This window comes from Apium graveolens, chromosome 7 (genome assembly GCF_009905375.1).
Source record: "Apium graveolens cultivar Ventura chromosome 7, ASM990537v1, whole genome shotgun sequence".
Taxonomy (NCBI): Eukaryota; Viridiplantae; Streptophyta; class Magnoliopsida; order Apiales; family Apiaceae; genus Apium; species Apium graveolens.
The window spans coordinates 74,451,437-74,464,990 of NC_133653.1; the positions used below are offsets into that span (position 1 = coordinate 74,451,437).

The 13,554-nt window shown below is 32.9% G+C and overlaps 2 protein-coding genes and 1 long non-coding RNA gene across 3 annotated transcripts; all 3 read right to left on the reverse strand.

Annotated features, from left to right (window-relative positions):
• Nucleotides 1-509: 509 nt before the first annotated feature.
• LOC141670741 (cytochrome P450 CYP72A219-like) lies at nt 510-3,640 on the reverse strand. The gene is made up of 5 exons (XM_074476728.1): nt 2,896-3,640; nt 2,332-2,552; nt 1,807-2,051; nt 1,326-1,710; nt 510-1,219 (listed from the first exon to the last, which is right to left on the reverse strand). The coding sequence occupies exons 1-5, from the start codon at nt 3,173-3,175 to the stop codon at nt 794-796; spliced, it is 1,557 nt and encodes a 518-aa protein (XP_074332829.1). The 5' UTR covers nt 3,176-3,640; the 3' UTR covers nt 510-793.
• A 48-nt stretch (nt 3,641-3,688) lies between these two features.
• On the reverse strand, nt 3,689-4,473 carry LOC141670742 (uncharacterized). The gene is made up of 3 exons (XR_012554707.1): nt 4,367-4,473; nt 3,906-4,151; nt 3,689-3,769 (listed from the first exon to the last, which is right to left on the reverse strand). It is a non-coding gene; the product is annotated as an uncharacterized LOC141670742 (long non-coding RNA).
• Nucleotides 4,474-9,419: 4,946 nt separating this feature from the next.
• Nucleotides 9,420-12,990, reverse strand: LOC141671066 (cytochrome P450 CYP72A219-like). The gene is made up of 5 exons (XM_074477157.1): nt 12,621-12,990; nt 11,267-11,487; nt 10,671-10,915; nt 10,194-10,578; nt 9,420-10,023 (listed from the first exon to the last, which is right to left on the reverse strand). The coding sequence occupies exons 1-5, from the start codon at nt 12,898-12,900 to the stop codon at nt 9,598-9,600; spliced, it is 1,557 nt and encodes a 518-aa protein (XP_074333258.1). The 5' UTR covers nt 12,901-12,990; the 3' UTR covers nt 9,420-9,597.
• Nucleotides 12,991-13,554: the final 564 nt, after the last annotated feature.

Consider the following 13,554-nt stretch of genomic DNA (forward strand, 5'->3'; position numbering starts at 1 on the left):
GCAGCAAGATCTTTCATGTCACCATATAAAAGTCTGCAAGATCTTTCATGTGTACCGTAAACTCATTTTTGACCAAATCATGTTTTATAAATGTACATCATGTCATGAGTTATCAAACTTCATGTGGCTGGTTGGCTAAGCTAAGAACCTTAAAACAAAATGAACAGTTCACATATGTTTCTTACCCATGTTGTTTCAGGATATGTTAAACATTCCTTCTTTTAGATTGGGCTTATGCTTGACATCATTGCACTAACCAGAGGAGTAATATATTAAACGATTGATCCTCTTGAGCACAATTTTTGGATTGTTTTGTTTTATATATCTGCCGCGTTGCTACAAGGTTTATTTATATTTTTTCAAGAAGAGTCGCTTAAGGCTTCAGATATTACACTATAGAACACACATGCAAAACAAAACACAAGTTGCTCTATTCGAAGACTGATAACTATAGTGCTTTTCTATAGTGCTTCTAGGATGGCAAAAGCAGAAAAGAAAAGGCGTTGAAAGAATAATTTGTAGTTGCCATTTTGAATATGACCATGTCAATGTAATTTTATCATAAAGAGATGATGAGTTTTATTAAGAATACAAAGTATACAAACCAACACCAATATTAGTTGCAACATGGCACAGCAAATTTGGAGTTATACAGTTTAATTTTATACAAAAGAGTGACTGAGGAGGTATCCAACATCTGATATAAAGCACAATTGCGCAGCAAAATGCTTGAACCCCAGGCTCATAATCCCACATGAAACCAAACAACAATCACACATATAAGTAAGTTTCTCTATAGTGCTTTAAGAATCAAGTTTGCAGCATACTGGGGTTGAAGGGTTATGACTGTGTAAGGAGCATGTTTATAGGATGGCGAAAGAACAAAAGAAAAGCGTTGTAAGATCATCGATATTGCCAGTTTTACTTCTAGCATTGCCAAATTTTGTGCAATGCATATCCGGGGTCCTGAGCTAAATGGATAATATACCGGTTTCCCCTTTGTTGCTTTTAGCACTCCGTCAGAGAATCTCCCAGGGTTAAATTCCTTGGCATCATCACCCCAAAACTCTTTGTCATGATGCAGTAGGATGACAGGTAGTTGCACTAACACTCCAGCCGGAAGGGACATTTCTCCTAATTTAGTATCTTCAAAAATAGCTCTAGTAATTAGACTTCCAGGTGGATATAATCTTAGAGTTTCGAGCAAAATCATATTGACCTGCAGAATAAACAATTTAAAGATCTGTTGCAGTATAATATAACATATTCATACGTTAGGAACTTCCATCATATCCTTTTTACCAAGGGAATATTAGAGAACTTACAACTTTGAGGCGATTTAACCCATCAAGATCAGGTTTATTGCTTCCAAAGGCCTGCAAAACTTCTTCTCTAGCACACTCTTGCCAATACGAATGCTGACTCAATAAAATCATAGTCCAAACAAGAAGATTTGAGGTTGTCTCTTGTCCTGCAAAATAGAATAGCTTACACTCTTCGATTACATCATCAACAGTCATCCCATATTTCATATTTTTATTTTCCTTAATTTCTGTGGAGTTTGATTCCAATAATAAACCTAACAAGTCATCATTTATACACTCCCCTGCTTGCATTGCCTTCAGACGCTTGTTAATGATAGTCTTTAGTGCAGGTCTTACTTCATTATCTATCTCCTTCATCCTTCGATTTCTTTTGGTTGGCAAATATCTACATTTACCGAGGTCAATAATCGTAAATTCAAGTAAAGGAAATTCCAAAAATTTAGAATTCTTACAGAAACGAATGAAGAAAGAAAAAACAAACCTCATTCCAGGGAGGTACAATGTTTGTCCAGCTTGCATCGCTAGCTCTGATAGTTCTTTCTGTAGTTGAAATATCTTTCTACCTTCTGCGTAGCTACTTCCAAATGATGTGCGTGATATGACATCGCTTGTTAGGGTCTCCAAATAAGGCCGTACATCCAACTCACATTGCCCCTCTGGAGAAACCATCTCTTCCCATTTGCTCGTAATCTCACTACAACTCAAATACATGGCTGGCACCATATCCTGTTAATAAACATCATAAGAAAGAAACACACATAGTTGTTTACACCACCATTAAGCAACCACTATCAAGTTGTGTACTTGGTTTGACACCTAGCATGAAATACATAATCTTACTGATATCAGTAACATTATCAAAAGCAATATGAACTTGATCTTTTCAATTAGTACATGTCTGAAATTTAGGACAATACTACATGTTGAGTGTTCCGTATAAATTGTAACTTTACTAATTTAAATATCTAATATCTGAGTTTTGCGGAGAATCTTGTTCGGGGATGACCTTTAACTTTTCAAAACGGAAAGCAGGATTCATAATTTTCCGGTGTTCAGCCCATTCATCACCCTCAGCAGTTGCAAGTCCACTTGCGAGTAATTTTATTAAAGGGTTGCCTCCCCTGGGCTTCTGGAAGATGTTAATCTTATTCAAGACCTCTTTTATAAGATCAGGGTCTGTTATGTGGACTAATGGTTTTGGTCCCAGCCATAAAAAAGACTTCTTCCCTGCAACAAAGTATCACATGAGTGGTGTAAGGGCATTAGGAAACAACATAATATATGTAGGAAGAAACTGGTATAAGAATTCAAATGCAATGTTTGGATGAAAAGTGTTTATAATTTTAAATATACGTCTACTAACATTTTAAGGTGCTGCGGAGTTGATCACTTAACATGACACTAGAAGTTAAGAACCCAAGTTCAACAGAAGTGTTCAAATAATATATAACCATATAAGATTAAATCATTGTTGCCGTGAAAACACTAATTTATATCCTAAATCATTAGTACTTAATATTTTATAATATTTATAAGAAAGCCACCAGGAAACGGTTGAACCCGATATTACCGTGTTGATTAATAGTAGTAAATACGGTTGGGGCAGCACGAGGTAGAAAATCATCGAAAAGATTAATGGGTTTGGATCCAGCTTCTTTTTTAGCAGCAGCAAGTTGTTTAATGTCTCCAAACAAAAGCCTGTAAGAGTTTCCTTTAAAGCCCTGATCTCTCAGTATCTTTTGGAGTTTCTTGGGCTCAAACCAAACCCAGTTCAATATTCTCCAAACTATCAGCACGGCAACTCCCACACACATGCTCCCTGTCATCTCGTAATATATACCTAACTCCATAAATTAAGTGGGTGTGTCTGTGAGTGAACTAGTGGGAGCAAGCAAGATACTACTGTGTCACAGTCTGTGTGGTTGGTTGATGATTCTTTTAGGCTTTTTATATATAGATTCTGAATCCAATACCTATATTAAAAAATTCTTATCTTTTTCGTGAGTTAATTCTTTTTGCCGGCTAGGCCGGCTGACATGAGACATTACTTTTCTTTGGCAACTTTTGTTTCATGCGAGTGAGCTCTTGTACTGTTACCGGAGGGCAAGCGTTTGGCTTCTGCTGTGTGATAAATTATAAAAAGCATTTCACATTTTCTTTTATTAAGTAATCCCACATGCAACCAAACATCAATCACACATACATGTAAATTTCTCTATAGTGCTTTAAGAATCAACTTTGCGCCATACTGGGATTGAAGAGTTAGGACTGTATTAGGAGCATGTATACAAAGTTCATACTTTTGCCATTGGGAACATGTCCTGTAACAAAGTGTATATCAAATAACTTACAACTTTGAGGTGATTCAGGCCATCAATCCCTGGTTTATTGTTCCCAAAGGCATGCACAACTTCTTCTCTAGCGCGCTCATACCAATACGGGTGCTGACTCAATAAAATCATTGTCCAAGTAAGTAGATTTTAGGTTGTCTCTTGTCCAACATTAATGCAAGCAGAGGAAATAAGAGAACGTTTTAGACTTCTTACAAAAGCAAAATATGAGGATTAGGGAAGTAAAAACCTCAATCCTGGGAGGTACAATGTTTGTGCAGCTTGCATCACTAACGCTGTTTGTTGTTTCTGTAATTGAAAGATCTTTCTCCCTTCTGCATAGCTACTTCCAAAGGCTGTACGTGAAATGACTATCACTTGTTAGAGTTTCTAAACAAGGCCATACATCCAACTCACATTGCCTCTCGGTGGAAACCATCCCCTCCCATTTGCTCATGATCTCACTACAACTCATATACATTGCTGGCAGCTTATCCTGTTTATTACCATTACAAAAAGAAACAGAATAATTGTTAATGTGATTTAAAAATTAACTCTCAGTTTATCTTCTTGGTCTGCAGGCATAAATCATATATATCCTAAATATATCAGCAATAATACAAGCATTTTACATGCACTAAAAACCTTTTACTTAGACTAAGAGTTTGGGACTGGCACTTAAAAATAAAGAAACAAGTCGGTTGCAATTACCTACATTTCGTACCATCTGAACACAAACAATCTGAACTTAATCTTTACATGTACCATCTAGCAGAAACTTAGAACAATATCCTCCATTTCGTATAGATTTAAATTTAATTAATTCAGTTACGTGGAGGAACTGGCACAGGGACAACCTTTGACTTTTCAAAATTGAAAGCAGGATTGATGATTTTGCGGTGCTTGACCCATTATAGACCTCTTTTATAAGATTACGGTAAGAGGCGGATCTGGGGGTCCAGGGTGGGCCCCTAAATTTCCAAATCTAATTAGTGTAGTAGGCTAAATGCATAACTTATTGATGTAGGTTAGATAGTTTGAAGTAGTGTTATTTTTACTTGACACCAGAGTTCGAAACCCTTCTTAGGATGATAGGGCATAGAAACTATTTTTAGAATATTATCATTTTTCATTATGTTTTTTAAATTTTCTCGAAATTTAATGAAAATAAAGAAATTTACGCTAAAAAATTTGGCACGAGAAATTTTTTGAATCCCCCTAAAAAAATTTCTGTATCTGCCACTGATTACGGTCCGTGATGTCAACTATTGGTTGTGTTCCAAACTAGGGTCGTGAAAACAGATAATTTAGATTCGGATTCGTATTCGCATCCGTAATTGTCGGATTCGAATACAGATAATATTTATTTTATTTTGGATACAGATATTATCTGTTTTTTCCCGAATACGAATGCGGATATTTCAGATGAATATCAGATTTTTTTGCAAATGTCCTTTTGCTTGCAAAAAAGAATACCATGCAACGATTTTGAATAATATTTTATATAAATATTTACTTTATTTCGGATACGAATGCGGATATTTTGGACAAATATCATATTTTTTGATTTTTTTATGATCCTACTATATTGATTATGATTTTAGAATATATTTTTTATAATTATACTCTAATAATATTTTTATATGTATGTAAAGTATTTGTACAATTATATAAATTTTATAAATATATTATTTAATGTATAAACACACACTATAAGGTAATATTTTTTTAAAAAAATAAGATATAAATTATAAATTTATATAATTTATATCATATATGTATGTAATTTCGGATTCGAATACGGATAATATTAGGGGTGGATAATATTAGGGGTGAGTATAAAAATCCGAAAACCGGATTATCCGAATTTCCGATCCGATATCTGATTCAAAAAATCTGATAATTAGGATATCTGATCCGAATAATTCGGACCGGATATCCGATCCGGCCTTTTTATTAGATTCGAATTTCGGATCTGGATCACAACTTTTCAAAAAATCGGATATCCGGATCCGATCTGGTTTTTACTTTTTTTTTAATAAAAATAAATTATATATAGCCCGCAAGGGTTGGCTCAGTTGGTTAAATAGAGGAAAATTATCCTCTTGATCACGATTTCGAATCTTATTGGAGAAAAATTTATGATTATGCCTCATAAGTCAGAGCATGTCGCTTAAATGCAATTTATCTTGGTTCGCGTGGTTTGCAGACTATGTTTATCTTGGTTCACGTGGTTTGCAAGTTATTGCGTGAGCCCGTAGGGTTTACCCAGTGCGTACCTTCGCGGCTGCGGGTTAACTACGATATATATATATATATATATATACATGATAGATTATATTTTTTTTTTAAAAAAAAAAATATTTAGTGACATTGCGACGGTTTCACTTTTAAAATTTTCAGATTAATATCTAATTGATTCATCATTTTTTAATTAGTATCATCAACAAATTTAATATAAGTGTGTAATATCAATATTAACAAGTTTAAATTGACCATGCTTGCAAATTTGACATAAATGATAGTAAGAAATAATAATTTATGTTTGACTAGTATTCTAAAAACTAGATAACAACAAATTTAATATAAGTGTGCAATGATAAATATGTTTATATTGACGATGTTCGTTAATTTAAAATCAATGTTTATATTAAATTAATTTACGTGTCACCATTTTTCCCAACTAATAATATGATGACAAATGTATAGTTTCATGCATCATTAGTTTCACAACTCGAATATGTATTACTTATCCCGTAAATCGTAATTTTATTAAAAAATGGAATTTTTAAATGAATCCGAATAATCCGATTTTCGGTCCGGTTTAATCGGATATCCGAATATCCGGTTAAATCGGATCCTGATACAGAATGTAATTTTAGAGATCCGAAAAACCGGATATCTTGTTTTAATTTTAGACAAATATCAAACTTTTTGTTTTTTTGATGATCCTGTTTTATTAATTATGATTTTAAAGCATTTTTTACGATTAAACTCTAATAACATTTTTATATGTATACAAAGTATTTGTACAATCATATAAAATTTGTATAAATATATTATTTAATTAATAAACACCCACTATGAGGTAATGAAATAAATTTTAAAAAAGATATAAATTATATATTTATATAATTAAAAAAATCATATATGAATGTAATTTCGGATTTGAATATTCCGAATTCGGGTATGGATAATATCAACTTTTTTCAGATCCAATAATATTTGTTTTTTCTCAAATACATATATAAAAATATTACACGCCTATATATATTTAACTAACTATATTTACATCATTAATTACATAGTGTCATTTATATTTCTCACTTATTTGATCTATATTATTCATTATTCCCTCCGTCCCTCCATCTTTATATTCAGGCCAGATTTATTGAGACGAGACTCCATCTTATTTGATATTATATTATTCAACAAAACTTGTAGATTTTTCTAAACTCTTTTCTTTTCTTTTTTTAAAAAGATTCTTCTTAATAAGAATAAAGGTTAAAATTCTTACAAAAAAAATTAAGAAAAATAATTATATAGGTATATTTTATATTAACCTTAAAATACGTGTGAAGTATGACAAAAAAGTGTAAAAAAATGTAACCCTTAAAGCAACTCTAACAGTAATGTAGTGCAAAGAGACTTTTGGCATAAAACTAAAATTCAATTCTTGTAATAAATATATACTAGTTGGTAATCGTGCGAAGCACGGGTCCAAAATTAAAATAATAGTATCATATTATTAATTGTATAAAACTGAAACTCATAATCCGGGCAAAATACCAATCTAAATATAATATATAAAATGTTGTTAAAATATATAGTTAAAAAAGTCGAAGTTAAGTGTAACTCTAAAATTTCAACGTATAGTTTTAGTTATGTATGCACCTAATTATTTACTTATATAAATCTGACATGTTAACTTACTAATACGATTATTTTAAAAATAAACCGACGCTTGGATGTTCAGCAACAAATATAAATTGAAGGGAAATAAAATTTACAGAGAGTAAAAATTAATTTTTGTCAGTTGAGATTTTTTTACATAAAATTTTAAAAATAATTGTATAATTTGTAGTGAGTACCAAGATTTATGATCTAAACATGATTTCCTTATTAATATAGATAGTTGATAATCCGTGCGACACACGGACCCGAGACTAAAAACATCGAATTAATATTTGTAGAGAATTATTCATAATCCGTGCAAAACTCGCATTAAAATCAATATATTAATATCAATATTAAATTGGTATTTGCAAAAAATAGTTATGTGGTTAAATATAATGGAATCAGTTATGAAATTTTCCACTATAATTATAATTTTGCATTATTTTACTTGATATAGAAATCTAACATATTAGTTTTATTTTTGTAAAACGAATTGTATCTCTATCTTATGAACCCAGTTTTTTAGATAATTTAATATTAATAAATATAATTTGATAATTATCTTATAATTAGCTTTCCAATATAGTTTATTTAATATTACTTAATTATCGATAAAAATTACGATTGGATGAACATTAACAAAAAAAGTAAATAAAATTTACAAAGAATATAAGTCGATTTGTATTAAAAAACAAAGTTTATTGAGAATAGAAGTCAACTTATATTATATCAGGTAAGTACCAAATTTGATAGTTTGGTATTTTTAGCATCAAACTAAATTATATATTGTTTTGCTTATTAATAAAGAGTATATATATAAATCTTACCGCGGGCTGAGTTCTATGGAGTCCACCTTTTTATCGGAGTCCTCGGAGTCCATCTACGTTCTGCAAATAAAATATATTGTAAAACGTGTTATTTTGCAAAACATGTTACACAAATAGCATAACTTCAACAAAATCATGCAAATCTCATATATTTACGGTACAATATGTATGTTCTGCAATATGTTCTGCAACATGAACATTTATGTTCTGCAAACTAAACATGTTTTGTAGAATATATATTTTTGCAATGTTCTGCTTGTAAAATGTATGCAATCTACAAGATTTTTGATAGAATAGTGATGTTTGTCGAAAAATAATATGTTTTGCAATATTTTAAGCTATATTTTACTTGCAGAACATATATGGACTCCGAGGACTCCAATTAAAGGTGGACTCCATAGAACTTTACTCATCTTACCGCTTCAATTATATTTAATTTATTTATTTATCTAGTATTAATTTTATTTGAATTAGTGTGGAGACTATTTAAATATCTTTAGAGGAGACTAGCTATTGGAGTTAAAAGTTATCAATTTTGATACGAGGAGAGATACATTAAGAAAAAATATTTCAGATGAATTGACAATGAACGAAATTTCAAGAGATGCCTCTCTGGAAGATGCTCTAATCAGAAGAGTATAAAATTTACGATGACACAAATATTTATTGGGATTGTTTTAAATATTAAACAAAGAATTCGTGCGGACACATCACACTGGTGAGTCCATATTAAAAACCAAAATTTCAAACTAAACCCAATCTTTATGAAGAAGTCAACAGACGGGCATAAATACAAAACAAGTGACATATGGTATGACGAACTTGTAAGTTGTTTGTTAGCAAAATTCCACACCGTCTGGCTGGGTTCATACTCGATCGTGATTTTATTTACATTTTATTTCTTCTAATAATTTAACCAATTTGTTTTACTTCATTTAAACATGCTCATTTTTCAATTATTTTATGTTTGCTCCGGCAACGAATCTTGGTTTGAAAATAATAAACTGATATTTAAAATTAAACTAGCTTAAGACAAGAAAGACAGGAAAATATTAATCCATTGTGTTCTTTCAGAAATCCGCATTGCTGCAAGATTTATTTCCATACAAAAGAGTCACTTTAAAGTTCAGCTACAACCATTATTGAATTATAAGATACAATGCACAGCAAAATACAAACTGTTCAAATCCTCGGCTCAGATCCCATGTGTAACTTTCTTTATAGTGATTTTAGAATCAGGTTTGCACCATGTTGGGGTTGAATAGTGAGGACGGCATAAGGAGCATGTGTATAGGATGGTGAAAGCACGAAAGAAAAGCGTTGTAAGATCATCGATAGTGCCATTTTAGCTTCCAGCATTGCAAAATTTTGTCCAATGCAAATCCGGGGTCCTAAGCCAAATGGGAAGTATACTCCTTTTCCTTTTGTTGCTTTTGACACGCCTTCAGAGAACCTCTCCGGATTGAATTCCTTAGCATCGTCACCCCAACTTTCTTTGTCATGATGCATTAGGATAATAGGCAGCTGCACTGACACTCCAGCCGGTAGGAACATGTCTCCTAATTTGATATCTTCGTATACAGCACGACTCAGGAAGATTGCGGGTGGGTATAATCTTAGACTCTCAAGCAAAATCATATTAACCTGCAGGACAAAGACATTAGCACCAATTCAATGTGCACCTTTGTAGATTTTAAATTGTTCTAAACATCTGTTAGCATTAGACAAGTTCATACTTCCAAGTTGAGAGGGCGACCGTCCTGTACCCGTATTTTTTAAGGATTATATTATCAAGAGCATTTAATAAAACTTACTACTTTGAGACGATTCAAACCATCAAGATCCGGTTTATTTTTTCCAAAGGCCTGTAAAACTTCTTCTCTAGCACGCTCTTGCCAGTGCGAATGCTGACTTAACAGAACCATTGCCCAAGTAAGTAGATTTGAGGTTGTCTCTTGACCAGCAAAATAGAATAACTTGCACTCTTCGATAATCTCATCTACAGACATTCCATATTTTATACTTTTGTTCTCAACAATTTGTTCAGAATTTGATTTCAATAACAAACCCAACAAGTCATCATGAATATACTCTTGTGCTTGCATTGCCTTCATACGCTTGTTAATCATGGCCCGTAGTGCAAACTTCACTTCATTGTCGATCTGCTTCATCCTTCTAATTCTTTTGGTTGGCAAAAATCTACATTTAACAATTCAATTAACATCAACCCAACTAGATGAAAAACTAGGAAACTGACTTCTTGCAAAAACAGAAAAAGGAGGGAAAAAAACCTCATTCCTGGGAGGTACAATGTTTGTGCAGCTTGCATCAACAGCTGCGCTTGTTCTTTCTGTAGTTGAAATATTTGTCTCCCTTCTTCGTAGCTACTTCCAAAGGCTGTTCGTGAGATGACATCAGCTGTAAGAGTTCCTAAATAAGGCCATACATCCACCTCACACTGGCCCTCTGGGGAAACCATCTCCTCCCATTTGCTTGTAATCTCACTACAACTCAAATACATGGCTGGCAGCATATCCTGTTCATAAGTATCATTAATCAGAAAGACAATAGTTTTTAATACCATACAACAATAACTGTAAAATGATCTTCTAGTTGGCACCTACTACAAATCACATAGTCCTAAGCATGTTAGTAATAATACAAGCATTTACATTTACTGATGTTAATGACATTAACAGGTTCTATATCATGGAGTAACGGATCAAAAATCTTTACTGGGACTAAATTATGTACTAGCAACTATGAATTACATATTTTCAACTAGCAGCAACCTGAAACTTAAAACAATGTCCTGTGTTCAATATAAAATTTAGCTTAATAAATTCAACTACATAATATTTGAATTTTGTATAGGGATAGGAATGACCTTTAACTTCTCAAAATGGAAAGCAGGATTCATAATTTTCCGGTGTTTGGCCCATATATCACCCTCAGCGCTTGCAAGTCCATTTGCTAGCAACTTAAATAAAGGATTACCTCCCCTGGGTTTCTGAAAGTTAGAGGTCTTATTCAAGACCTCTTTTATAAGACTAGGGTCTGTGATGTAGACCGCTGGTCTTGGCCCCAGCCACTGAAATGACTTCTTACCTGCAAGGAAGTATGACATAATTAACACCAAAATTATTTCAAAAAACTAGAAATATAGGACCAGATTTTTTTTTCTGTTTTTTTGTTTTGCCAAGCTAAAGGTATAGTAGTTTTTATAGTAAATGACTTTGGAAGAGGAGAATTTTCTATATCCTATAGAATAGGGGGAAAAGTCACACATGATTTGGTGGGACTGCTGACTAATCTCATCCGACGTGAGCTCACAAGAGCATTAAGAGAAATTATATTGCTGACACACATGCACCATGATCAGCCTTGTTAAGTAAAGTATAGTCCAACTTTCAACTGAAGCAAGGGTTCCTGCTGAAAACTCTTATATAAAAAGCTTCTAAATTAACAATAAGAAATCTTATGCTAGTCTACAGTCTACACATCCTTGATAAATGACGAGATCATCCAAAAAAAAAATTGTGTTTAAAAATTAACTATGACAATCTCTAAAAAAATTCAAGTTTTTTAGAGATGGGCTAATACTCGTTGGTAGATCACTTTCTTTGCAAAATTCTGTTTATTCAGCACATGATCTGTTGCTCTGAAACAATTAGGAAAGATCCTCGGGATGTGATCGAGTCAACTGGAGGATCCTACTTTCGGGGGGCTTGGAAATGTAAAGGATATGGACACTTGAAGAATGAAGCGTCCCGGGTTAGTTAACAGAACCATTTTTTTGGCAAATGGAAGTTCGGAATTTCATCTGACACGGGCCAGAATAAGCCGGTCATCGCTATGCGGATCGCAGAGGTGGTTGAATTAATATAATCTGTCACTAGGCTATCCTGAATCCTCAACTTAGGAGTTCAATTACCCTAAAGGCTAAAACATGTATGTTTAATAAATTGTCATTTCCAATTAAAAGCATTTAAATTATAGCACACCACTATCATTGTTAGACATACCCTGTCTACCTGACAAAAAAAAAACATACCCTTTGAAGAAAGTCTGGTATCAGTTCAGTTTGTCAGTGTATCTGAAATAAATAAAATACAATCTACAAATCTAATAACTAAAACCGAAACCAAGGATGCTAGTCCTCTCCTGATTAGTCGAGTTGCGCTTAAACTGGCCGGACACATGGTTATTAAAAATACGGAAACAAAGTAAAAATTGCGTACCGTGTTTACTGATAACAGTAAAAATGGTAGGAGTAACGCGCGGTAAAATATCATCGTCGAGATTGATGGGCTTGGTTCTGGCTAGTTTTCTAGCAGCGGCAAGTTCTTTAACGTCTCCATACAAAAGCCTGTAAGGGTTACCTTTAAAGCCCTGATTTCTGAGTATCTTTTCTAGCCTCTTGGGCCTAATCCAAATCCAGTTCAGTAATTTCCATGCTTTCATCACCACATATGCTAAACACAGGCTTCCTATGATCTTCAAGTACATGTCTAACTCCATAACTGTGTGTGAGTGAGTTTGTGTAGAAAAAAAGAGAGTGAGAGAGAGAGAGAGGAAAATTCAGAGTGTTGGGTTTGACGAGGGAGCCACAATGGTAACTGCTCATTTATATATTTTTTTAGGGAGGATGAGAACGATATTATTTTTACATAAAATTGACAAAAATAACTAATTTCTGAAAAGTTCGTCAATTTTGACCGATGGGATACCCAACTGTCAGTGGAGTATCTACTTTATATAAGATACCCAACTGACCATGAAATATCTCATATATGAAATACCCAACTACCAGTGGAGTATCTTATACAAATTGGGATACCCAACTGACAGTGGAGTATTCAATCGGTCAAAATTGGCCACTTTTTTCAGAATAGCTATTTTTGTTAATTTTTTTTAAAAATCGGCTATTTTTATCATTTTTTCTTATTTTTTTAATCTGATATCCGGTCTACTTTCACGCAACTCGATTAATTCGAAAGATAGTTAACACATTCCTATAGATACGAGGATGATAGTACACTCTTTACTTATTTTTTTATTTTCTGACAAATTCGAACTTGTAATCTTGGAAAGATAAATGCTTAGCTCTACTCGAGCTATGAAATCATATTCTAAATCATTTGGGATACTATAATGAATACATAATTTGTGATT